We start from the raw sequence: 21,889 nt of genomic DNA on the forward strand, positions 1-21,889 counted from the left end.
CAATGACTCATGGTAGATTTTCTTTCTAAAAATAATCGTAATTAGGTTGTATTGTTAAAACGCAAAATATGTTTTTATCGCTTTATTATTTAATTAAGCTATAAATTTTATGAATAATTTAGAACTTGTGTGTGTGAAAATACTTAAATGGAGTATTAGTGCTATCAGTTCGTTTCTGCCATTTGATAAGAACACGTATGGTTCTCTCGCGAGTTCGCGAAGTTTATTGTCAGGTTTCCGCACCGTTTCTGCTTTTTTTTTTGGTTAAATATTAAATAATATTTCACAAGACCTGATGCTATCTTCTATTTGTTCTTTTGTGCTTGTCTTATGTTTTAAGTGAGAAATGAATTTTCCCGTAAGAGAAATCATGTCTTATAAAAAAAATTCCAATATTAATAATATAATTGTTTAGATTAAAAATAAGTAAAGTGTGTCCCAAGTTTCTTCCTTGATTGACATCGAATCGGTATGTTTCGTCAGTAGGAGCACTTGTGATGAATTGTTTATTATTAAGTGAAAGTTACATTGGGCCTACTTTCATTTTACTTTCTCTCTACAGGCTAAATGACCAACATGCTCAATAGGCACACATTGGGTTTTTTGAAGATTCAAAGGTGTACATATAAAACCAGATGTGTCGAGAAGAAAAGGTTCAGAGTTCTTCCGAGACTCTCTCCGCTCAGCCTGAAAATTTTGGCCGGAGCTACGGCGGTTGGCTGTGGATACTACATGCTTAAAACCGATAAGGAAAAAAGGGCAATTAAAGTTACGTTTGGCGGCATAACAAGATTTTTCAGGTAATCTATACTTATATTTACAAAGGAGAACATTTTCTTTACAGAAATATTGAAAACAATATTATTAATCTGTGGCTTGCTTGACTCTCGCTGGCTTGTAAGATATACAATATTGGCTTTAATAGTTTACCAACCACTGCCTAGAAAACCAAGGATGATTGGAGATAATCAGGCCCACATATCACTTCACAGAACTCAAGTTCGTTAAATTTGTTGCAGATCTTCATTTATTGCCACACAGATAGCAGTAGATTATTATTGGACGCTGTTTAGAGTTCCAGAGGATTCTGAATCCTATTATAAAATTTTATCAGAAATCCATAAAAGATCTGCCGAACGGATTTTAAACGGCTGTTTGAAAAATGGCGGTCTTTATATTAAACTCGGTCAGGGGCTCATCATTATGGATCATTTGCTGCCAAAAGAATACATCCAGGGGCTTATTGTAAGTAAATTTTTTTTTCTCTTAAGATTGTGATATAAAAAATATTTATATTTAAGAAAATAAATCATAATTGCAGCCTTTACAAGATAAATGCCTAGTCCGAAATTTTTCCGAGGTTGAACAGTTGTTCAAGGAAGATTTTGGTAAGGATGTAAGCGAATTGTTTACCGAATTCAACAAAGAGCCGATCGCTGCTGCCAGCTTAGCTCAGGTTGGTTGATTTCCATCTTTTGGTACAGTTTAAATATTACAAATAAGATAATTCATTTCTAATGAATTATAATTGTGGCTTGCAAATATGCTGTTAGTGTAGAATTTTAGTTTTTCCATCAAAAATTTAAATTGTTGTGGTTGTGGAACTAAGTGACCTGAATTTCTTTGTATCGTTTTTATACATTGATAATGTAGTGGGTGATTGAAGTGGGTTAAAGATTCAATTTACATCAACTTTAAAAAAAAAAAAAAAAAAAAAAATTATACAAAATATAAAATATGTTTTGTCACAGTATATTAAAAAATGTTGAGAATAAGAGTGAAATTTTTGTGAAAATGCATTTCAAAAGTTTTCATTCTAGTCTTATTCGCCATGATTATAATTATTTTTTATATAATGTGAATTAGAATGGTTTTATACATGTTATTTGCAATGGACAATATCTTCCAAACTATTTTTGAATGAAAGCAAGAGGGCTTGGGTACAATGAGCACAATGTGTTTGGGTAAATAAACAAAAACTGCATTCTTATCATCACATTGCATATTTGGAACGACAGGAACAAAACTTTAAAGAGGCACTACATTATAAAAAGAGATGTATTGTGGGCAAAGATGTTTTATGTGTTGCCTTTTCTCTCACCAAAAAAGTGTATGCCTTTACCAATTTAATGTATGCAGCCTTGCTTACTACAAACACAACAAACAGTGCAGAAAGCGCCCATGCAGCATAATAAGCAATTTTATTCACCACATTCATTCACGTCATCATAGACATGCTGAAAGAAATTCAAACTAAAACAACATACAAGATTGCTCAATGCACATTAGAGATAACTCCATTAAAATGGGACCAAAAAAAAGTGTCCCTTCGCAATTGTACACTGGTTTCAAACAACAAACCAATCCAAAATAATAAAGAGGAAAAGTTAAGAAAGAAAACAATTTGCATAACCACTTATAATTAAGGGAAAATAAACATAACCATTTATACTAACGTAAACAAGAACATACAAATAAATTAATATAAATTGATTCTATCTAATCTTATAAATATTCTAAAAAATTGCAGACACAAATAAATCAATAAAAAAGGCTAGGAGTTCTGTTTACATTCATTATGCCAAAAGATTGATTACAATCTTTTTATGTTATATCTACGCAAAATATTATATAACTCAAAGGGTTTTAATTGTTACATTTTTGGGAATATTAATTTGTGTCGTTGAGATGAAGGAGTTGAGGACGAAATTTCTTACATTTGAATTTGGAGTAAAAAAGCATGAGCAAATTCCCTGGGGAACACGAATAGACTTGTAGTGACCAAAAGAGTTTTAAAAGTGGGTATAGACGGGATGTATAATAAGGAATTTGGTACATTAGATTTGATAAATACAAAGGTGGCTCCAGACATGTGGGATTGACCAAATGCCGAGCAAAGGTTTGCTGAATTTTTAATTACTTTCATTGTTCCATATGTAAAATGGTATGGAAAAATGCTTATCATAAATTTTCATCTATCTATTTGATTTTATTATTCCACATCATACTTTTTAAATCATGATTATTACAGGTGTTCAAAGCTAAATTGAAGACTGGTGAAGAAGTTGCTGTTAAAACCCAGTATATCGACTTGCAAGACAGATTCATCGGCGATATGATGACGCTTAAGATCTTATTAGCAATGGCTGCTAAAATTTACCCAGACTTTGACTTTGGCTGGGTGCTCAATGTGAGAACACTTGAAAATATTTGTAAGCTATATTTATGAGTACTGGGAATTTAAAAGACGATTTTGACTATTTTGTTTTTCCTTTATAAGGGATTGGTTTAATAGTTTTTATTTTTTATTCAATTTTAGGAGTTGAAAGGTACGTTATCAAAAGAACTGAATTTTTTAAATGAAGCAAAAAATGCTGAAAAATGCGCCAAAGATTTGAGCCATTTACCTTTTGTCTACATACCTAAAGTCTATTGGGACTATAGCTCATCGGTGAGTAATTTAATTTTATAATTTATTTACTTATTTATTTTTGTGTGTGTATTGTTTAATTTCAGAGGGTTTTAACCACTGAAATGATTGATGGGGAGAAAATCAGCAACAAAAAGGGCCTAAAGAAAAGAGGATTATCATTGGCTGATATAGATAGAAAATTATTTAAAACATTTTCTGAACAAATTTTTTATACTGGTTTTGTTCATGCAGACCCACATTCTGGCAATAGTAAGTTTTAATTTAATCACCCACTATTTCGTGTTTTCTAATTGATTTGTTCAGTTTTAGTTAGAAAAGGTACAGAAGGAGCACAACTTGTCATACTCGATCATGGCCTTTATGAAGATGTGCCTCCAGAAATAAGTGAATCTTTAAGAAATCTTTGGAAAGCAATGGTGCTAAACAACCATCCAGATATGAAAAAATATGCCATGGAGCTGGGAATTAAAGGTAAGGAAACACTTTTTAATCTATTAAATTTTGTAATTATTTTTTTTATATTTTTTTAATGTTGGTTATGCTCAATTCAATACTGCTTTAATTAGATTTCTTTTTGATAATAACAAATTGAGTACAAGTGACATTATTAAAAGAACGTTCTAAGGACACATCTGACATGTCAAACATATGTAGTAGTTTGTTGAAATCGTGAGGGGCGGTCAAGAATGAGGTAGTTTAGAAAAACACTCAGTCAAACAAAAACTCAGTCGCAGCTACTCTAATATCATTAATCAAATTCAATATCGATAACATACATATCATCACATCACACAAAACATATAACGTAACATATAAAACAATCGTCACACATTTCTACATAGTCTAATTCTTCAACAATTTGGCTTTCCTTTCCCTAATTATATATAGTCCCCTGTCCCTAATTATATATAGTCTATATAATCCTGAAATGATAATCAGCCTGAACCATTGCCATGATTTTCCCCCATGTTGGCTCCTTTCGCCTCAATGAAGTCGACTCATATAAAAATGTCTTTCTGTCCCAACTTCCTTCCCCACCCCTTCAAAATCCATTGTACACTATCTCACTGGCACTCTCAACACGACACACAAGAATGACACATCTACATGGAAAACAAACACTTTTGTGTGAGTTCAAATACTTTGAATCTAAAATTTTCAAGCATCGCATAAATTCATTCTTTTTTTTAAATATAAAATTTTCTAGCATTGTATAAATTCATTTTTTTCACATCCTACATGTATTTGTAAAATTTAAACAATGTTTCTAAAACCCAGACCCTGAATTACACAGAAGACAAACACTTTGAGCCCTCAAGATGATCTCAATAAAGATCAAAACGTTGGCATGATACAGAAAATTTTTTTCTAAAGCCTACGTCACACCAGACTGCACCTCAAGATCTCCAAATAATCATTTCTAGAAAGTTGCATTTGTATTTGTTTTTTTCCGTGTTTAGTACTTGTGTCAAAATGTATTTTGTGTCAAAATTAAAGTTGTGCTGTTTTTCAAAGTGGTGTGTGGCCAATGCTGTGGGATTGGTTTTTGGTGTTTTACAGTCGTAGATGTGTTTTTCCCGTTTTTCTAGATATTGCGATGTAGTTCCAATGCAGGTTGGTAGACAGTTCATACAATTAATTTTATAAATTACATCGGATTTGCAGGCTGTTGGTGTTGGGTCTTTGGAAAAAAGTGTGTGTACTGTTGTGTGGTTTTTAAAAGGTATATTAAGGTAAAAGGTAAAATGTGCTCGGCAGACGGTTTTTATCCATGCCGTTATTTTATGTTAAGGCTAGGTTTTGTTTTGTAAACATTTTTTGTACTACTACTCTACTACTAATGTGCTCTGAGGGGAGGTGCTTTTCTAAACTATCTCATTCTTGGCTGCTCCTCACTTCCACAAAATATGAAACAAGTCACTAAGAAACACTCATATGTAGTAGACTACCATCTACCTAACCCTAAGTAGAGTATGAAAAATTTTCAACCTATGATAACCAGAATAGGAGTAAAAATACGGAAATATCAGGCTACACTATTTTTTGCTAAGTTTAGACAGCATAGAAGTATCATCAAACTTGCTGCTAATTCACTCTTAATATAATATCGATATGAGGTACAAATAGTATTCTGGCGACTATCAGTCATCTCCCTTCCATCTCTTCCTGACCCTCTCCCAACTAGTTTAAACTTTAAAGATCCAGTTGTTTGATAATGCCATATTTTTGTATTGGAAGGGTTAGAAGCTGTAGCTCTTTGGTATTTGATTAGGCAAAAACAAGTAGAAGAAGAACAGAGTGAATGAAACCATGCTGCATATCATCCTGCCAGGCGTATTTATTCCGAAAGAGTATCAAACGACCGAAAATCCCAATTACCTAAAAATAGGTATCCCGTCCTGGTTGGCATCCTGTCTCCCTGTCTGAACGTAAGGGCCTGTTGGTATGTTAACTCCGTCGCCTTGATACCTGTCACATACTGATCGCCTCCTTGTGAATTGGGTCTTACTGGCACAAATATTTCAGATGATTGAAATCAACAATCTTAATTTTTATAACTACTCAGGCATTATTTTGATAAGCCACATAAATAAAAACATAGAAAACACTTTTACATCCTAATATTTTAAGAATTAATGTATTTTTTATATTATGCAAAATTATGAAATTTTTTAAATTAAATTTCTATCTACGGCCCATAAATTACCATCCAAATTTATCTAAAATAACATAACTTAATAGCATACAAACATATTTCCTTTTAGAAGCCGATTACCGCATATTCTGCATTGCTCTTGGTCAACGTTATATCCCTGCTGCAAACACGACCTCAGGCGATTCAGACATAGTCCGCAGCCTCTTTTCCCCTCAGCAAATCAAAAAGAAAATGTTAAAAATGACTAAGGAAGAAAAAATGCAATTGGAACGAGAAGTAACTGCCCTGAGGAGTAGAAGCTTTCGAATTTTTAAAGATATGCCACATAAACTTATGCTCGTCACTAGGTACATAAAGACGATCAAGTAATATGTATTTTCTTTTTAAAAGCTAGGTTTTTAATTTATATAATAAATTTAACCTATTCTGGGGCTGATCAAGGAAGAAATCTGTCGGCATTTTATTGCATATTGAATGTAGAATGATAAATGTTTGTAGTTAGATATATATGCTTATTTTGGATTGAAGGTGGAATTGTAATCTGTAATCTGTAGTTAGTTAAAAAACGATTAGCCTTGCCAACCTGAGGTCTTTTATTTTTGAAAAATTCTCTACATTGAATTTTTTAATAACAAATCACAATCATTAATCACAAACACATTGGTGTGTGCACATTTTGTTTTTTTATAACTGTCATCAATGTTTTTAATTCTGCTATTATTATTTGTGAGTGCATTGAATCGTTTTATTTTCAGAATATAAAATATTTGTTGAGATTCTGACTCAAGTGCCCCAACAAGGGTTGGACATAAAGCTTGTGCAATCACTTACACTGCAAGATTTAGACCACCTTACGAAAAGGGCTCAAAAACAATTTGACAAAATTATGGGAGTACTTAGGAAATTGCCGTCAAACATACTGTTAGTTATACGGTATGTAAATAGAAACATATAGATTGTCTTCCTTGATAAGCCATTGTTTTATTTCCTACTTTTTTTTTTTAATAATAGAAAATACGAGTACATTATTTTGTTCTTTCTTAGAAATATTAACACGATAAGGTCCATCGCAAGAGATCACGGCGACCCGATTAACAGATACAAAGAGATGGCGAGATGTGCTTCTTACGGCACTTTCGAGAAGAGAAGTGGTTCTGGGCCAATAGCTTACTTCCAATATTGGAAAGAAAGAACAGATTTTGAATTTAAATTGTGGTGAGAAATTTTTTAATTTGAAATATTTCTACTTGTATTTAATTGTTAAGGTGACCTCTCTTAATCAGTTTGTGTTTTTCTAATGTTAAAGTTGTATTCATTTTAGAATCAATAATTTTTTAAAAAGTTACATTAGCCCATTCAGTTAAGCATGACATCATTCCCAGGTGAGGTACTGATAGCATATCACGCTCATCCCTACCTGTATGCAGCTGAGAGCATGATACATCATTCTATTATCTTTACTTTTAGATTCAAATTCAGAGTAGTATGCTGTTTAAGTAATTATTTTTAGCACTACCAATACTACTTTGAATTTCAGTCTAAAAGTGAAAAGACTAGAGCGGGACATCTCACTCGCAGTAGGTGAGTAGAGGTGGGGGTGAGCATGATATGATGCCACGCTTTCCAACTCACTGGGAGAAAGCATGATCATACCACACTCAAAATCCTGAATTGGTTATACAATTAAAATTAATCTACATGATTTGTACATCTTTGTTGTAAATAATTTTTATTTTTAGGTGGGGTGGTGTAAAGAATTGGGTATTTGGAATAATGATAAAGATACTGACGTTGGGAATTTCAGATGGACAAGGTGCCAAGTTGAATGTTAGTTAATGTTTTATATTAGACTGTAATAATAAATTATATAATATACTTGTACAGCTCACAAAACAAATACATTTATTTTACTTGTAACTGGTTTTTTCCCTCTCTCTTTCCTTTAATGCTTATTTTATTCAATGAAACAATCGACAACGCAATATAATAATGAAAAACTGATGCAAGATAATTATGAAAATGTAAGGTTTTATAATAACGGTGATTGTGCAACAACAGAAACTGTTTCTCTCGTAAAATGAGCTTTATTTTGACAAGACTCATATAAATTGCATTGTTTTAATATAAAACTATTCATTGTAAAAATTTAAGCTAATTATTATAGGTAATTATATTAATATATAACAAATGTACACAACCAGTTTTGAAATAATTGTAAATACACGTTTTTTTTTTAAACTTGGGTTATTAGTTTGCTAACTGAAATGGCCAAATCAAAGTGTAATTCATATATCATTTGTATAATTGTATGCAAAGGGACATGACATAATTTAAAAAAAAATTAAAACAGATACCTTTACTTTCACAAACAAAATAAAAAATATCTATGTTGTTTTTGCTCTTATTGCCGCACGTTTACCCGTTACAGCCTGCAAATAAAAAATAAAAACAGGAATCAAAATAAAATATTACAATTTAAAAACAGGCGTATAAAATATAATCTTACCTGGAAACCAGACTTAATACTTGCTACGGAGCATCTCGAACCACATGATTCACACTGAAGGAAAAACAGTCTAGTGTCTTTTTGAAGGATAGTGTCGGGTGAGCGACATGTATGACATGTCACATATTCTTTAATATATCGCCTTAACACATTTTCTATTTGCTTCTGTTGAAATCTACCTTTAATAATCAGTTGACTGTTACCGTCGACTGAACCGCTGGTTCCGAGCTCAGACAAGAGAAAATCGAGTAAATGTTTCGGAGTTCTATGCAATCTGTAAAGCAACAAGCCAGTGATATGATATCTCAAATTTAACATAACTTAAAACTTACGTTTTGCAAATTTCAGTAAAGTTGGCAAAAGACGTCTTCTTTGTTCCTATCCTTACAACCTGCGGGGGTCTCATGACAAACTTCGCTTTCTTTCCGGCTATCATTTCAGGATTTTTATCTCTCATTATATCAAAAACTCTTGTTAGCAATTCGTCGTATGTATAATCACGGTCGGTGCCCACCCACTTTTGACTCTCATTTTCTGAAAGGAAAGAAAAAATACATGAAGGTATAACATTTTGACACTAAAAGTAAACTGTAAATGAAGGGAAAAAAGAGATTTTGTAATTTTTGCCTTACCAGGCTCTGGCTTCCTCTCATGATCGGTAGAGCATGTAAAAACAAATTTTTTGAAAATGGCTGTTGCACTAGTCACTTTCATTATCAAAAATATGCATATCATAAAGTGCTCAATTAACCGTTTAAAGAGAATTTGTAGTAATTATTATGTTCATTTTTCCTTTATCCTTTTAATTATTATTTTATAAATAATTATACATTTTATTATGACAGCCTACTGAAATTGATAAAGGCATGTATACTGTTATGGTTATTAACATTTCCCCCTGACTTACTACACCAGCTTTTAATATCAATTATTCTAAATTTTATTTAGCATTGAAATCAGTTATTAATTGAAGTTCAAATTGCAAGATTTAAACATATTATGCTCAATAAAGGAAAATGTTTTTCATTGCCTAAGAACAATTGTCGAAAAATAGTCCACAAAAGGCCCAAATTGCTCCTAGTGATGAAGATTACCATCTTCTTCTACCAATACCAATTTATTTATTTATAATTTTAAATGATGCTAAATTACTTCCTGATGGTACTGAAAGAAAAATTTTGAAACTACTTCCTCAAATAACACCAAGCAATAGGACCCTCTGGTTGTAGCTGATCAAAGTGTGTTTCTGCCTATTACAAATTTTATGGTCCATTTTTCTCATCAACAGAATCCTCTTCATTTATTCTTGTGTAAAAAAATTTTACATTTGCACAGTAAGTTGAAGAAAGTAAAAACTAATGTTTGAAGTGGAACTTCCTAACACTTGGTATGGTTTATGATGGTTAAAAATAGCAGGGCCTACTTTATGGCGAAAACTCAAATTTTGCAAATTAAATCTAGTCACGCGCCAAACAGATGTCATATTTTCTCCATTGTTGATGAAAATTGGCAATGGTGAAGAATTGGAAGAAAACAAATTAGTCTTCTTAATTGAATGTCTGTTCATTATGTCTAATGGTGAAATTGTTTATGAGTATGACTAACAACAAATTTTATATGCTGCTTTATAATGTGTAAAAAAGCATAAATGCCTTTCATAGAGTTACACCAAATGATGTCAAAACACTTTACCATGGTCAAAGCAAAGCACAATCGATGGTTAATTTACAAGAGAAATTAGGTAGGTTTGCTCTCAATCAACTATCAAACATTGGGTTGTCATTGAAGAATTTCATCAATAACAAAAAATGTTTTTCATTTTTTTTTTTTTTAGTTAATTGTCAAGAGCACACGCACAGGATTTATCAGATGGAGTTTTGCTAAAATCATATTTCTTAATCCTTTCGGAAATATGGCTGGATAAAAGAATTGTATCCCTAATTGTGACTGCATCATTCAATTCAAACCTACTTTGGTGGTAGCTGGAGGAGTTTCTATTTCTAAAAATTCCAAGAAGAGCATTCTTTTGCACTTCAAATAGAAATTAATTCATACTCCCTGTAAATAGTGCATGGCCAGTCAGATTTGTGCTGCTCAGTGCATTTTGGATGATTAATAGAACTATTTTAATAGTTGTCGAATGTATCTCCTAACCAAATTATTTCCAATATAATTAAATTTAGATAACAAACTTTATTCTACTCCAATGATGTGCTATTTAATGAATGTGTATTGATAAAGAGTTATCTAAATTGCCAATTATTTTCAGTGGCGATTTCAATGTTAATTTTGCTCCTGAGGAAGAACAATCTTTAATTGCTTTTTTCGATCTAAAATTTAATTTAAAATAAAATGTAGATACCTTAAGAAATTAGAACCAAGTACATTCATATCATATTATAGTTATCATAAGCCAATAGTCTCTTTTCTAAAATATGAGGAATCATCAATGATTATAAATTAAAATTTAAATATTGATTCCAAACCAAATATGTTTTTAAATGTGGACTTTTCAACAGGAAGTTTCACTTCTGCAGTGTGTAATGTGAGGTACAATTTTTTTGTAACAAGGTTGTATCAACCCAAAGATTCGAACTGGAATACTACCTTACAGCGATGACCACCATGTCAACATCTAAACTGTTGTGGCCACCGACAACAGCTGTGATAGTATTTCAGACAAGTGTTAACTATATATAAAAACATTTCAACATTGGGGATTATTAAAATGCCCCAAAAGGTCAACAAATCAATTTTGTCAAACATGAATTTTCTTTAAGTTTGTATATGTGGACAGATTTTTGCACCAGGAAGAAACATACCCTAATGAGCTACATACATAGCCTCCTGTTTACTGTTATTGTTCGGTGTTTTTTTTCTTTTTTTTTCTGTACCACTTTAATTTAATTGATGTCAGAGATTTTGTTAATACAAGCATTTTTTGAAAATCATTTGAGAATGGTTGTTCCAAATTAAAAACATTTACACCTTTGAGTTGGTGGGGAAAAAAAACCTTTAGAAAAATATACATTTGTAAGTACCTTGCCATTTGAAATAATTAAATTCCTACCAAAAAAAATGTCTTGGGGTTATCACAAAAAAGGCATCAATAAAAAATATACAGGGGAACGGAAGTTAAAATCACCCGCTGTGTTTATGGTTGAACAATTAATAACAACCATTTTTTTAATTGCACCACTTGTGAATTAAGCGATCAATTTGTAATTTTAATACCTTCGATGACTTATTGTGCACATCAACTTGAATGTTATCAAGGATCAAGATAATCAGGTTAATTGGCATATAGTGTACTAGTATTTTTTTTCATGACTTATTGCGTTGTATGTAGCAATGAGAAAGCTTAAATAGATTTTGTAATTATTTGTACCTGCTTCTTTGTCATCTATTCGGATTTTTTCTTCTTCGGCAACTAGCTCTTCTAAATCCTTTTTCTTCTTCTTCTTTTTCTTTGCTAAAGAAAAGTCCATGTCTAAGTCAAATTCCTGAAAATATTTTGATGTTTTGAATTGATGCGCAGAAAGTTATATATATTTTATTTTAAATTATTACCTCAATGTTTTCTTCAGTGGTCTCATTGGGAGCTGAAGATTTGTTGTTAGTCCCATCAGGAAGAGCATGTTCAAGATCTGTTAGGTTAAAAGTCGCCTTCTTCTTCTTTTTCTTCTTCGTTCCAAAAGATTCCAAGTCTAAACTCTCTGCTCGGAAAATTATTTGTTAGAGTTTCTGTTTAAAAGAAAATAAGAAAAAAGTAATGTTTTCTGGTATTACCATCCTGCTCGACTTCGTTTTCAGGGCGAGAGGGCTCCTGATTCTCCTTATCCGGGGCGGTCTCATTCTTCTCCCCCGACTCGGCCGGGGCGCCGTCCGTCAGGACGGAGTTGTCGAAGGCCTTCTTCTTCTTCTTTTTCTTCTTCAAGTTGGGATCGAAAATCTAAAACATAAAACTGCACTCAGTTCGCTCGTCTGGCCCGAATCCCATGTCCAATCTGCTAACACTCCTTTTGACCCACATGTCAAATCCCAAACCTTCTTAACTCAACCCATGTGGCTTCTTTGAAGTGGTCTTTAAAAAAAAATCATCTCGGCCCACTCACCTCGTCTTCCGCCATCACAAAACTTGTATTTCACTCTCTTATAAATCAATATAAACGATTTATAAACATTAAATAAACACTTTCGAACACGAAAACCTATCAATCGCCAAAACGGTACCAGGAATATTGCATCAGCCGAATAACCAACCTAGGAATTTTCAGTGTTGACCCTTTTGCGAGAAAGGAAAGCTGACTAAAAAAAAAAACTCAAAAACAAACGACTCGTTTATAAAATGAAATCCGTATTTTTTAAATTCAAACGAAAAAAACAAAGAAAAAAGTAAATAAAAATTAACTATTTTAAACTGATCAGTCGTCAAAACCATTTGCAACTATGTTTTAGCAAAACATTATAAACAAAAACAGAATAAAACAGTATTTTCACTTTATTTTAAATGAGCAACTTTTGTTTAGTACTTATCAATCATAATATAAAAAATATAAAATATAAAAATATAACAATTTGGAATATTTGGAGGGGGATCCGTTTTGAAACCTGGGAACCACCTGATTACGGTCCCATCAGTGGAGGTTATCATCCTAATTTCCCATTTATGTTTTGTTTTATTTACACACACACAAAAATGTTTTATTTAAATATTTTGCCGAAAACACCAAGGTATTTTTCATAATATTTTACAATATTAAAACTTTTTAAATTAAGAAACTCAATCGAAAAACACAGGAAATGGAAATATAGAAAATAAAAAGTATTTTTTCTTTCAATTTATGCTTTAGTGAAAAAAAAGGTATATGGTATTGTTTAGGCGATTTTAACAGTTTATATTAATAGTTATTATTAAATTATATTAAATCCACCTCTGGGGAAAGTTCAGTGTAAAACTGATCTGTCTGGATGTCAAAAACAAATCAAACAATCCAGGCCTCTTGTACATTTATTAGTTTATACTCGACCACTAGTAACAATAAGATTATGTAAGTCGTTGATATCAGAGTATTTTAAAATGTTGTTTATTTTTTAAAAGACAATCAAACTAAAAGTGAGTCAGACAAAACTGCTCTATACCCAGAAATGTATATTTATCCAAGATAAGGAAGATTCTTCAACTTAAATCATTGCACAGTATTTTATGAAGTGCTCTCACGACTAAATAATATGAAACTTAGTAACATATGTTTTCCAAGAAAGTCAAACTCACCATACTTCGCCTTAAAATATATATTTTGTTCATGATAATGACTTTACATATAATGATGGATATAAACAGTAAAGTGTAGCTTACCATTATATACAAAGATTATACAAAGATTATACAAAGAATTATACAATACATATATACTGACAATATACAAAGAAATTCAGCATGAAGTTCTTTCCAACTGAATAATATAAAACTTAATATTTTATAAGTATGTCAAACAAAATAACTCAAATTTAGATTCTTCTGTAACAACTTTATAAAGATATACACAGTATTGACGTTTATTTAAAAAAAAAAGTATTGTTTATAAACTTCAGGATTGACAAATGAATGATTCATTGCAAGTATTTATCCTATAAAGCTTATGAACATATGTTTTCCAAGAAAGTCAAACTGAACAGATGCAGGTTCTATGCATCAAAGTAACCATTTTCGTCATCTTAGCAACTTTACGGATAAAGATGGATATAAACGATATATTTAAAACTATAATAATAACTACACTGATGGACAAATTTAACGCACCACTCATTTAGTTTAAAATTAAATTTAAAAAACTATGATTTTTCTAAAACATAAAATATCTGTTTGTTTAAACTTTCTTGAAAATGTAACATTGTATACTTTCCTACTGAAAAACACAAAACATGGGAAACATGTTAATTAACATGTTTATTCAGTTTCAACCAACCAATAACGCAATTTTAACAATTTATTTTTGAAAAAACGTAACATTATTTATAACAAACATACCAAAAAAAACCATTATTTTGTTCTCATCAAAATTACCTATTGTCATTTAATAAACTTGAAATTTTTAACTTTGAACATTAATGCACAACCTATTTTTTCATAGTTGAATAGGTTTGCAATGTTGTGTAAAGTTGAAATCAAATTATTTTTAATCTGGCTATAAATAGGCTCGAATATTTTGTCGAAAGGCAAAAAAACAGTCGCTCTTAAAAACATTCCCTCATATATTAATTAAACTAAATCAACATAAAGAGAATTATACAATTCTAATTAATTAAAAATTTAAAGTAATTAAATGTCACTTATATAGTATTTTTAGGTATTAATTATTTTTAAAATTTTATTGAGTTGATTATAATTTTGTTTGAATTTCCTTTTTCTTAATGTTTATGAATTTATAATTTAAAAAAGTTTATATTTTAAAATGTCCATGCAGTGTATTTATTTGAATCAGGTTCAGTCTAATCAAGTTGTAATCATGCTCAAATCTTTTATTTATTTAGCTAATAAACTAGATTGTATTGACAGGTGGGAAGAGGATAAATAGTATACACTAATAAAAAAAAAATCAAAACCTTATGTCACTAGTTCAAATATTAGCACTAGTTGTTTTCTTTGTTCAGTGTTTATTTTTAAATATAAAACTTCCCGGTTCCCTTGAACTTTCTTTCGGTCCGGGCTGAAACCAGAAGCTTCCTATCAAAGCTGATTTTTTTATCAACTCACAATGTGCACAAATTAGTCATTATACATAATACATTTACAAATTTTAACTCTCAATTTAATATATCATAAATATTATATTCAATGTATTGCCTGTGAAAAATGTAAGCTAAGAATTTCATGATGCGTGAAGTATATTCATTTGGTTCTTGCTAATATAATTGCACAAATTGTATTACACAGTTGTATATCTAATACAAATAATATTTGTATTAGATATACAAATCTCAATATTCTAATCGTTTATTTATTTGAGTCTACAAATTGCATGTATGAAAAGGAGAAGATAAATAGTATGATACAGTAGTATCACTGAAGGAAATAGTTGATTATAAAAAAAAATAATAACCTTAAAAGTAAGAATATAATCAACTGAGTATTTGATGTCTAAGATATTGGAATTTTTATGTCACGTCAGTTGGATGTTTGAATTGAGATTTGACTTCTTTTTTTGTAGCTAAAGGGAAATTTTTTATTTCAATACCAAAAAGTGGCTTTCATGGATGTACACGTAATATATAACTAAATGCCAATCCTCGCAATAGTAAAATACAAAGTGGTCAATTGTGTTTAAAAGGTTATTTGTAAGTATTTCCACTTGTAGTATTCATATTTTTTCTTTGAGCTACTGAACCAATTTTTATCACACAGGTATGGCAAACGGCACAATGGGAAGCTTCGCACCGGAAATCGAGCAGATCATCAGCCAGCTTGAGCGTGGCACAATAGTAACAAGATTTTTTCCAAGGAAAAGACCCGAGAAAAAGATGCTCATGATCAGAAGAGAAACCAGGCAAATCGCCTGGGCCAGAAACTCCACAACAAAAGCCTATGATGGAACAAGTACTAACTATGTTTTTAAATTTTCATTCAATTGTATGTCTTAATTTTTTATTAATTTTTTTTCTAGTTGAAATGAGAGAAGTAAAACTAATCAGAATAGGAAAATGTTCCAAAGACTTTGATAGGTGGCCTGAAGATGCTAAAAGAATGGACCACCAAAGATGTTTTGTTGTTAGTTATGGATCTGAATTTAAATTAAAAACCCTTTCCATAGCAGGTAGTTAATAAATAAGAGTATTACATTGTAAATACAAAGAACAAAATTTAAATTTGTTTTTAACTTTATTATAGCTTTTTCTGAAAAAGAATGTGAAATTTGGGTTCGTGGTTTAAAATGTTTAGTAGATGATACAATTGCAGCACCATATCCACTCCAGGTAGAAAGATGGCTAAGAAAAGAATTTTACGCAATGGAAAATATAAGAGAAACGTCAGTAGTATTGTTTTATTAACAATAAATTAAACTTTATTTAAGCCAAATTTAATTTTGAAATGTATTTTTAGAGTAACATTAAAAGATATAAAAGCGTTTCTTCCAAGAGTAAATTGTAAAATAGGTACAAATAAACTAAGAGAAATATTTCAAGATGTAGACATCAGAAAACGTGAAGAGCTTACTTTCGATGACTTTGCTAAGCTCTATCATAAAATCATGTTTGATGAAACTGTAAGTGTTAAAATTCCGTTTAGTACTTGAATCAAAATCTCGCAAAGAAAATTAATTTATATTTGTATTTCAGACTTTTAAAGATATTTTAGAACAGTATTCTTCGGTTGTCAATGAGGAAAAGATTGTGACTGTTAAAGACTTAACTAGGTTTCTCGTGACAGAACAGGGTGACAGTGTCGACGGGAAAGAAGTATCAAAACACATGAGGGAGTATCTGCAAGACACTCTGAGAAATGTTCACGAACCATATTTCACTCAAGTTGAGGTATTAATGCTATATTATTTAAAACCCTGTCGAGTAAATGTCTATGAGTTTTAAAACTGATCAACTGTTTATAGTTTTTAGATTTTTTATTTTCAAAACAGAATGATCTTTGGAATTATCACCTGAACGAAGTTTCTGATGACATGACGAGACCATTGTCACATTATTGGATTGCTTCTTCTCATAATACGTAAGTACTTGTATTTAGGGGTGTAAAGGGGTCAGAAAATTAATAATATTTTCCCAAGACCTTTTACCTCAATAACTTAACAGTCAGCAAGACCTGCCTTGCTGTTACCTCTTCTGAGCAATATGCTCTCTCTTTTGTTTAAATATTTTCATACATTGGAAAATGTAAAACTGAGTGATAGACTATTTTCAGGCAAAAAATTTCAAGAGATATCACCATGAAATTGAGCTACTTGCTCTTTGGCAATTAACTATATTTAACAAAAATTTAACTTTTGAAACTGCCTCCTCCCCTTTATTTGCCTTAATTTTTAAACTTGTAGTTTAGTTGTTTCTTATCATTTTGGTATGTCTATCCTTGCTGTTTTGATCTGTCAGACCAAAACAGTGAGGATAGGTAGGCCCAAATGATTAGAAACAACCAAACTTCAGGTTTGGACGCTGTAGACTACACAAAGAAATCCTTCAATTTTTTATTTATGCTTTAGCTATTTAACAGGAGACCAGTTCTCCAGTGAGTCTTCCTGTGATGCATATATCAGATGTTTAAGAATGGGATGCAGATGCATTGAGCTTGACTGCTGGGATGGACCAGATGGGATGCCTATTGTATATCATGGCCACACTCTTACCACTAGAATAAAATTTATTGATGTAATTAAAACAATCAAAGAGCATGCTTTTGTTGTTTCTGAGTAAGTACATTAATATTTAATTTTATTATTTGTCCCTGCCTGATTTATAAAATGATCATGATAATTGTTAAAGACAAAATTAAGTTTAAATATTTATTTTCAGTTATCCTGTGATTCTGTCAATTGAAGATAATTGCTCATTACCACAACAACGTAACATGGCCATAGCAATGCAGGAAATATTTGGAAGCTTATTGTTGACCCATCCTGTAGAGAAGAATGAAACTGTTTTACCTTCACCCGAACAACTCAAGAGGAAAATATTGCTCAAACATAAAAAGTTACCTGAGGGTGTTGAGGATGATTCTATTTTATTTACAGTTGAAGATGGTAATGATGTTTACTTTGGATTTAAAAAATATAAATATAAACTCATTTTTAATATTTTTCCATGTGTACATTAGTACGAGATATGGATTTGAGAAACACGGTGAAAAACGGTGTGCTTTACCTAGAAGACCCTGTCGACAAAGTTTGGAATCCGCATTTTTTCGTTCTTACTCAGAACAAGCTGTTTTACACAGATACGTTTCACAGCAATGTTGGTGAAGATGGAGACGATGAAGGCGAAGCTGAAGGAAATGCTAGTCCTGTCGGACCCTTGAAACTCAGAGAGGTGAATATAGACAAGCTTCGCCTTTTGAAATTTTTATTTAAAAAAAAAATTCATTTTTAAGGGCATACCTCATTATGAACTTCATTTCGGGGAGACGTGGTTTCATGGCAAGCTCTCCGGTGGTAGGGCTGAGGCCGAAAGCTTGCTCAAATCTTACAAGCATCTTGGAGATGGTACTTTTCTAGTCAGGGAAAGTGAAACTTTTATTGGGGATTATTCTTTGTCATTTTGGTAAGTTAATTCTAATTTTATACAGAAATATTTATTTAATACTTTCAGTGCCTAAGATGTATATGTGCATCCAAGTGGTTCACCATTGTGGTCATGGGCATATGTGTACAGTCTAATTTTTTAGTCCAACTACTACACCACGTTTTTGATCATCAACATGCAAAAGGACATATAATTTTTCTTCCTCTTCTAACTTTTTTGTTGCCCAGGTTGTTTCATTTTTTAAAAGTAAATCAATAGATAATTTAAACAAAAAATACAAAAAGACACGAAAAAATTAAAAACTAAACTATAAATTGTCTTTTGAAAATTATACATATTTCAATTAATTATTCTTTTTATCTAATCTTGGTCGAGATGAAAAAGCTAATGTCACAAGCGGGATTCGAACCCACGAAGTCACTCAAGTGGTTAGAACAGCTGCATATTAAGCTTATGGTCATGGGTTCAACTCCCGCTCGTGACACTAGCCTTTTCACCTCAACCAAGACCTTAGATAAAAAGAATAATTTATTGAAATAATTATTATGGTCAATTATGACCCCTAAACATATTTGATTACTATACATATTTATAATGCTAAACTATAAAAAACTAAACAACACTAGAATAAACTAAATATTATAGAATGTTTGGTATTTAAAACAAATATTGAAAAAAGGGGAAAAATCACAGAGATAAAATGAAAGCTAATTGAAAACCAAAAGCAGTCTTAATGTACAAGAAAACTCAGTAGAGACAGATTTACATCCCCACTAGCTAGCCAGGTGAAACTCCAGAAAAATTGGGGCACAAATTAGTAAGGTTGGCTAAAATGTTAACAAATGAAAAAATAAACATGATTTTGTTTTTCTGTCTATGTGTAAAAGCATCAACATTTATTAAAAAATAAATGTAAGTAGATGGTCCTTTGTTTACAAATAGTAACCAAATTTTTTTTTGGCAGTACCTCAAAGTCCATAGTCAGTATTGGATGCTCCTCCTAACACAAAAAAGTTCATAACGATATTTTTTAATTTATTGCATTTTTGGGGGGTTTATTTATTTTTTAAAATTTATTCATATTTTATCCCTTGCAATGTATAAGTAAATTTCACCCAAATACGAGTGACATTTTTTTCAGATGTAAAGGAAAACTGAACAAATTACTGTACAGTAAGCCCTCATTATCCACGGGGTTAAATTCCTACATGGCCTGTGTATAACATAAACTATGGATATACATACATATGTATAATTTATACATATATATATTTTTTTTAAAGAAATTGCAACTTCCAAAAGTTTGGACCTGAAACTGAAACGTCATTATTTTTTTCCAACAAGCTTGAAAATACTTGGCTTTATTTCATCTATCAATTCTTTTATTAGCCATATTTCTTCTTTTTTTTATTAAACTTCTCAAGAACTCATTTTTATTTTTGTTATTTTCCACAAATATAGAAAAAATGGATTTTTTTATTTTCAATATAATAAACAAGCAGATGAAGGATTACTGTATTTATTTTTACAAATTATCATAATTAGGAAAATTCAATTAAATTTTTTTTGCATTTGAAATAGGAAAATTTTTAAAACTTGCAAGGTTCCGTAGAATCTTAACAGGGACCCAGCTTTTGAATTTGGTGCCAATACCCTCAGATTAAAGATGAAAAACCTCACAATCTGATTTCACACCATGGTGGCCGAGTAATTAATGCATCTGCGGTTCTGTGTTTGAATCCTGGCATAGTCTTTTTAATTGAAAATAGTATTGAAAAATGGTTTGACCTCTCGTCCATGACACCCACTGTGTGGCCGGATGTTAAGCCATCCTGTTGAATAGGAATTAGGGCCTAGATGCATAAACTTAAAAATTACAAGCTCTTTTATTAAATTGCTACCAAAGCGTTAAAGGGTTTCAGTACAAAAATATAAGTGTAACAATCATTGTAAACTTATTTATTATACAAAGTAATATAAAACAGCAAGTCTTATTTTATGGGACATTTTAATATATTTCTTGAGGTACTGAATTGCCGAAAAGATATTTCCAAGAAGGTGGTTGAACAATATTTTTTCTATCGGGCAAAACGTTGAGGCATTCATCAGTGTGAATTGTGAGAGTAAGGCTGTCCTGAATGTTATCCCCTTCAGAACAGAAATAAAGCAGTGCCACACACGGCAATCCTGATTGTGTACATATGTTGTAAAAAGTTCTTGTAAAGCCGGCTCCGGGCAACCTCGGGCAGGAGTAGTCTTGGCCCATTTCGCTTCCTTTTATCCTCGTCCACTCGAGTCGGCCCAAATTGAAACTCTCCGCCCCCTTGACGTTACTAAGGTATCTGAAAGTGCCGACACGAAGCTCCGAGTCATCCCGCTGATGCGCATACATCCCTGACAGTAAGACGACCCGATCAACTTTGAAAGCTTTGAGAGAGTCGACGATCTGCGTGCAGTAATCGACAAACTGGCTTCTGTGCAGTGGCGATCTAAGCTGCATCAACAAAAGCTTGTTTTTCTTGCAGAGGTAGACGTCATTTGACGAGCAGAGTTTGTGCGATGATTCGTTGTACGGATCCGCCCCGACAAACGGCAGTACTCCTTTATGCCATATCATTCCGACGTACTCGGCTTTTAAGCTGGAAATAATAAGATCCAAAGACAACTGACCAACATTACCGACAGAAGGACTGGCTATTACGGCGGTAAATCCCTCAAAATCGGTCCTTTCGAAGTGTTTAAACATTTTCTTTTTTCCCTTTGAGAAATAAACGAAGTCCAAGTGTTAAGAGATTTATTAAAAACTCATAATCATCGTCTCACAGAATAACCTGAAGGTTACTGTACTTATATTATAACCTACGAGATGCTTTGGTGTGCCAGACTTGCCTGACACCTTGTGGATATGTCAAGCAATTTATGTAATGGTAAATTATAAAATATTTTTCAAAAAATCGTTTTATTTTGAAAATAAAACAGTTATTATTAAAATAATGATTAAATTTGGAATTATTAAATTAATAAAATTCTTAAAATTCCTTTTTCCTCT

The 21,889-nt window shown here is 31.6% G+C and overlaps 4 protein-coding genes across 12 annotated transcripts in view; 2 read left to right on the forward strand and 2 right to left on the reverse strand.

Annotated features, from left to right (window-relative positions):
- Window positions 1-7,986, forward strand: part of LOC106673758 (uncharacterized aarF domain-containing protein kinase 5) — a 96,245-nt gene extending 88,259 nt beyond the window's left edge. For 4 of the 7 annotated variants that reach the window (XM_024229427.1, XM_014405983.2, XM_014406002.2 and 1 more), the window contains 10 exons: window positions 563-800; window positions 1,020-1,245; window positions 1,322-1,456; window positions 3,032-3,190; window positions 3,320-3,451; window positions 3,517-3,682; window positions 3,737-3,904; window positions 6,199-6,436; window positions 7,134-7,304; window positions 7,829-7,986. In XM_024229427.1, coding sequence (XP_024085195.1) covers window positions 568-800; window positions 1,020-1,245; window positions 1,322-1,456; window positions 3,032-3,190; window positions 3,320-3,451; window positions 3,517-3,682; window positions 3,737-3,904; window positions 6,199-6,436; window positions 7,134-7,304; window positions 7,829-7,925 — 1,725 coding nt within the window. In that variant the 5' untranslated portion in view covers window positions 563-567 and the 3' untranslated portion in view covers window positions 7,926-7,986. Of the gene's footprint in view, window positions 1-153; window positions 359-415; window positions 470-562; window positions 801-1,019; window positions 1,246-1,321; window positions 1,457-3,031; window positions 3,191-3,319; window positions 3,452-3,516; window positions 3,683-3,736; window positions 3,905-6,198; window positions 6,437-6,844; window positions 7,023-7,133; window positions 7,305-7,828 lie in introns of those variants that run through there. The other 3 variants (XM_014405993.2, XM_024229429.1, XM_024229430.1) reach the window with 3 other exon arrangements.
- Window positions 7,987-8,153: 167 nt separating this feature from the next.
- LOC106673781 (eukaryotic translation initiation factor 2 subunit 2) lies at window positions 8,154-12,980 on the reverse strand. The gene is made up of 7 exons (XM_014406043.2): window positions 12,711-12,980; window positions 12,385-12,547; window positions 12,166-12,311; window positions 11,984-12,098; window positions 8,928-9,129; window positions 8,596-8,869; window positions 8,154-8,518 (listed from the first exon to the last, which is right to left on the reverse strand). Exons 1-7 carry the CDS (start codon window positions 12,723-12,725, stop codon window positions 8,474-8,476), a joined length of 960 nt encoding a protein of 319 aa, XP_014261529.1. The 5' UTR covers window positions 12,726-12,980; the 3' UTR covers window positions 8,154-8,473.
- Window positions 12,981-13,269: 289 nt separating this feature from the next.
- The window catches only part of LOC106662403 (1-phosphatidylinositol 4,5-bisphosphate phosphodiesterase gamma-1), a 28,371-nt gene continuing 19,751 nt past the window's right edge, over window positions 13,270-21,889 (forward strand). For 2 of the 3 annotated variants that reach the window (XM_014386474.2, XM_014386487.2), the window contains exons 1-12: window positions 13,270-13,329; window positions 15,807-15,933; window positions 16,001-16,192; window positions 16,260-16,409; window positions 16,484-16,622; window positions 16,697-16,859; window positions 16,933-17,127; window positions 17,202-17,317; window positions 17,805-18,011; window positions 18,115-18,341; window positions 18,416-18,627; window positions 18,689-18,858. In XM_014386474.2, coding sequence (XP_014241960.1) covers window positions 16,003-16,192; window positions 16,260-16,409; window positions 16,484-16,622; window positions 16,697-16,859; window positions 16,933-17,127; window positions 17,202-17,317; window positions 17,805-18,011; window positions 18,115-18,341; window positions 18,416-18,627; window positions 18,689-18,858 — 1,769 coding nt within the window. In that variant the 5' untranslated portion in view covers window positions 13,270-13,329; window positions 15,807-15,933; window positions 16,001-16,002. Of the gene's footprint in view, window positions 13,330-15,605; window positions 15,706-15,806; window positions 15,934-16,000; window positions 16,193-16,259; window positions 16,410-16,483; window positions 16,623-16,696; window positions 16,860-16,932; window positions 17,128-17,201; window positions 17,318-17,804; window positions 18,012-18,114; window positions 18,342-18,415; window positions 18,628-18,688; window positions 18,859-21,889 lie in introns of those variants that run through there. The other variant, XM_014386479.2, reaches the window with a different exon arrangement.
- On the reverse strand, window positions 20,773-21,696 carry LOC106662420 (proteasome assembly chaperone 2-like). Its single transcript, XM_014386498.2, has one exon. The coding sequence runs from the start codon at window positions 21,584-21,586 to the stop codon at window positions 20,849-20,851; it is 738 nt and encodes a 245-aa protein (XP_014241984.1). The 5' UTR covers window positions 21,587-21,696; the 3' UTR covers window positions 20,773-20,848.

The sequence above is a fragment of the Cimex lectularius genome, unplaced genomic scaffold (genome assembly GCF_000648675.2).
Source record: "Cimex lectularius strain Harlan isolate CLEC.00 unplaced genomic scaffold, Clec_2.1 scaffold233, whole genome shotgun sequence".
Lineage (NCBI taxonomy): Eukaryota > Metazoa > Arthropoda > Insecta > Hemiptera > Cimicidae > Cimex > Cimex lectularius.

What these genes read in the sequence shown, in the direction of transcription:
- LOC106673781 (XM_014406043.2), bottom strand. An exon ending in AAACGAAGTCGAGCAGGATG is followed by an intron (nt 12,312 to 12,384) that starts GTAATACCAGAA and finishes TTTTCCGAGCAG; the next exon opens with AGAGTTTAGACTTGGAATCT. An exon ending in CCACTGAAGAAAACATTGAG is followed by an intron (nt 12,099 to 12,165) that starts GTAATAATTTAA and finishes AAATATTTTCAG; the next exon opens with GAATTTGACTTAGACATGGA.
- LOC106662420 (XM_014386498.2), bottom strand. Translation starts at nt 21,586, where the DNA reads ATGTTTAAACACTTCGAAAGGACCGATTTTGAGGGATTTACCGCCGTA.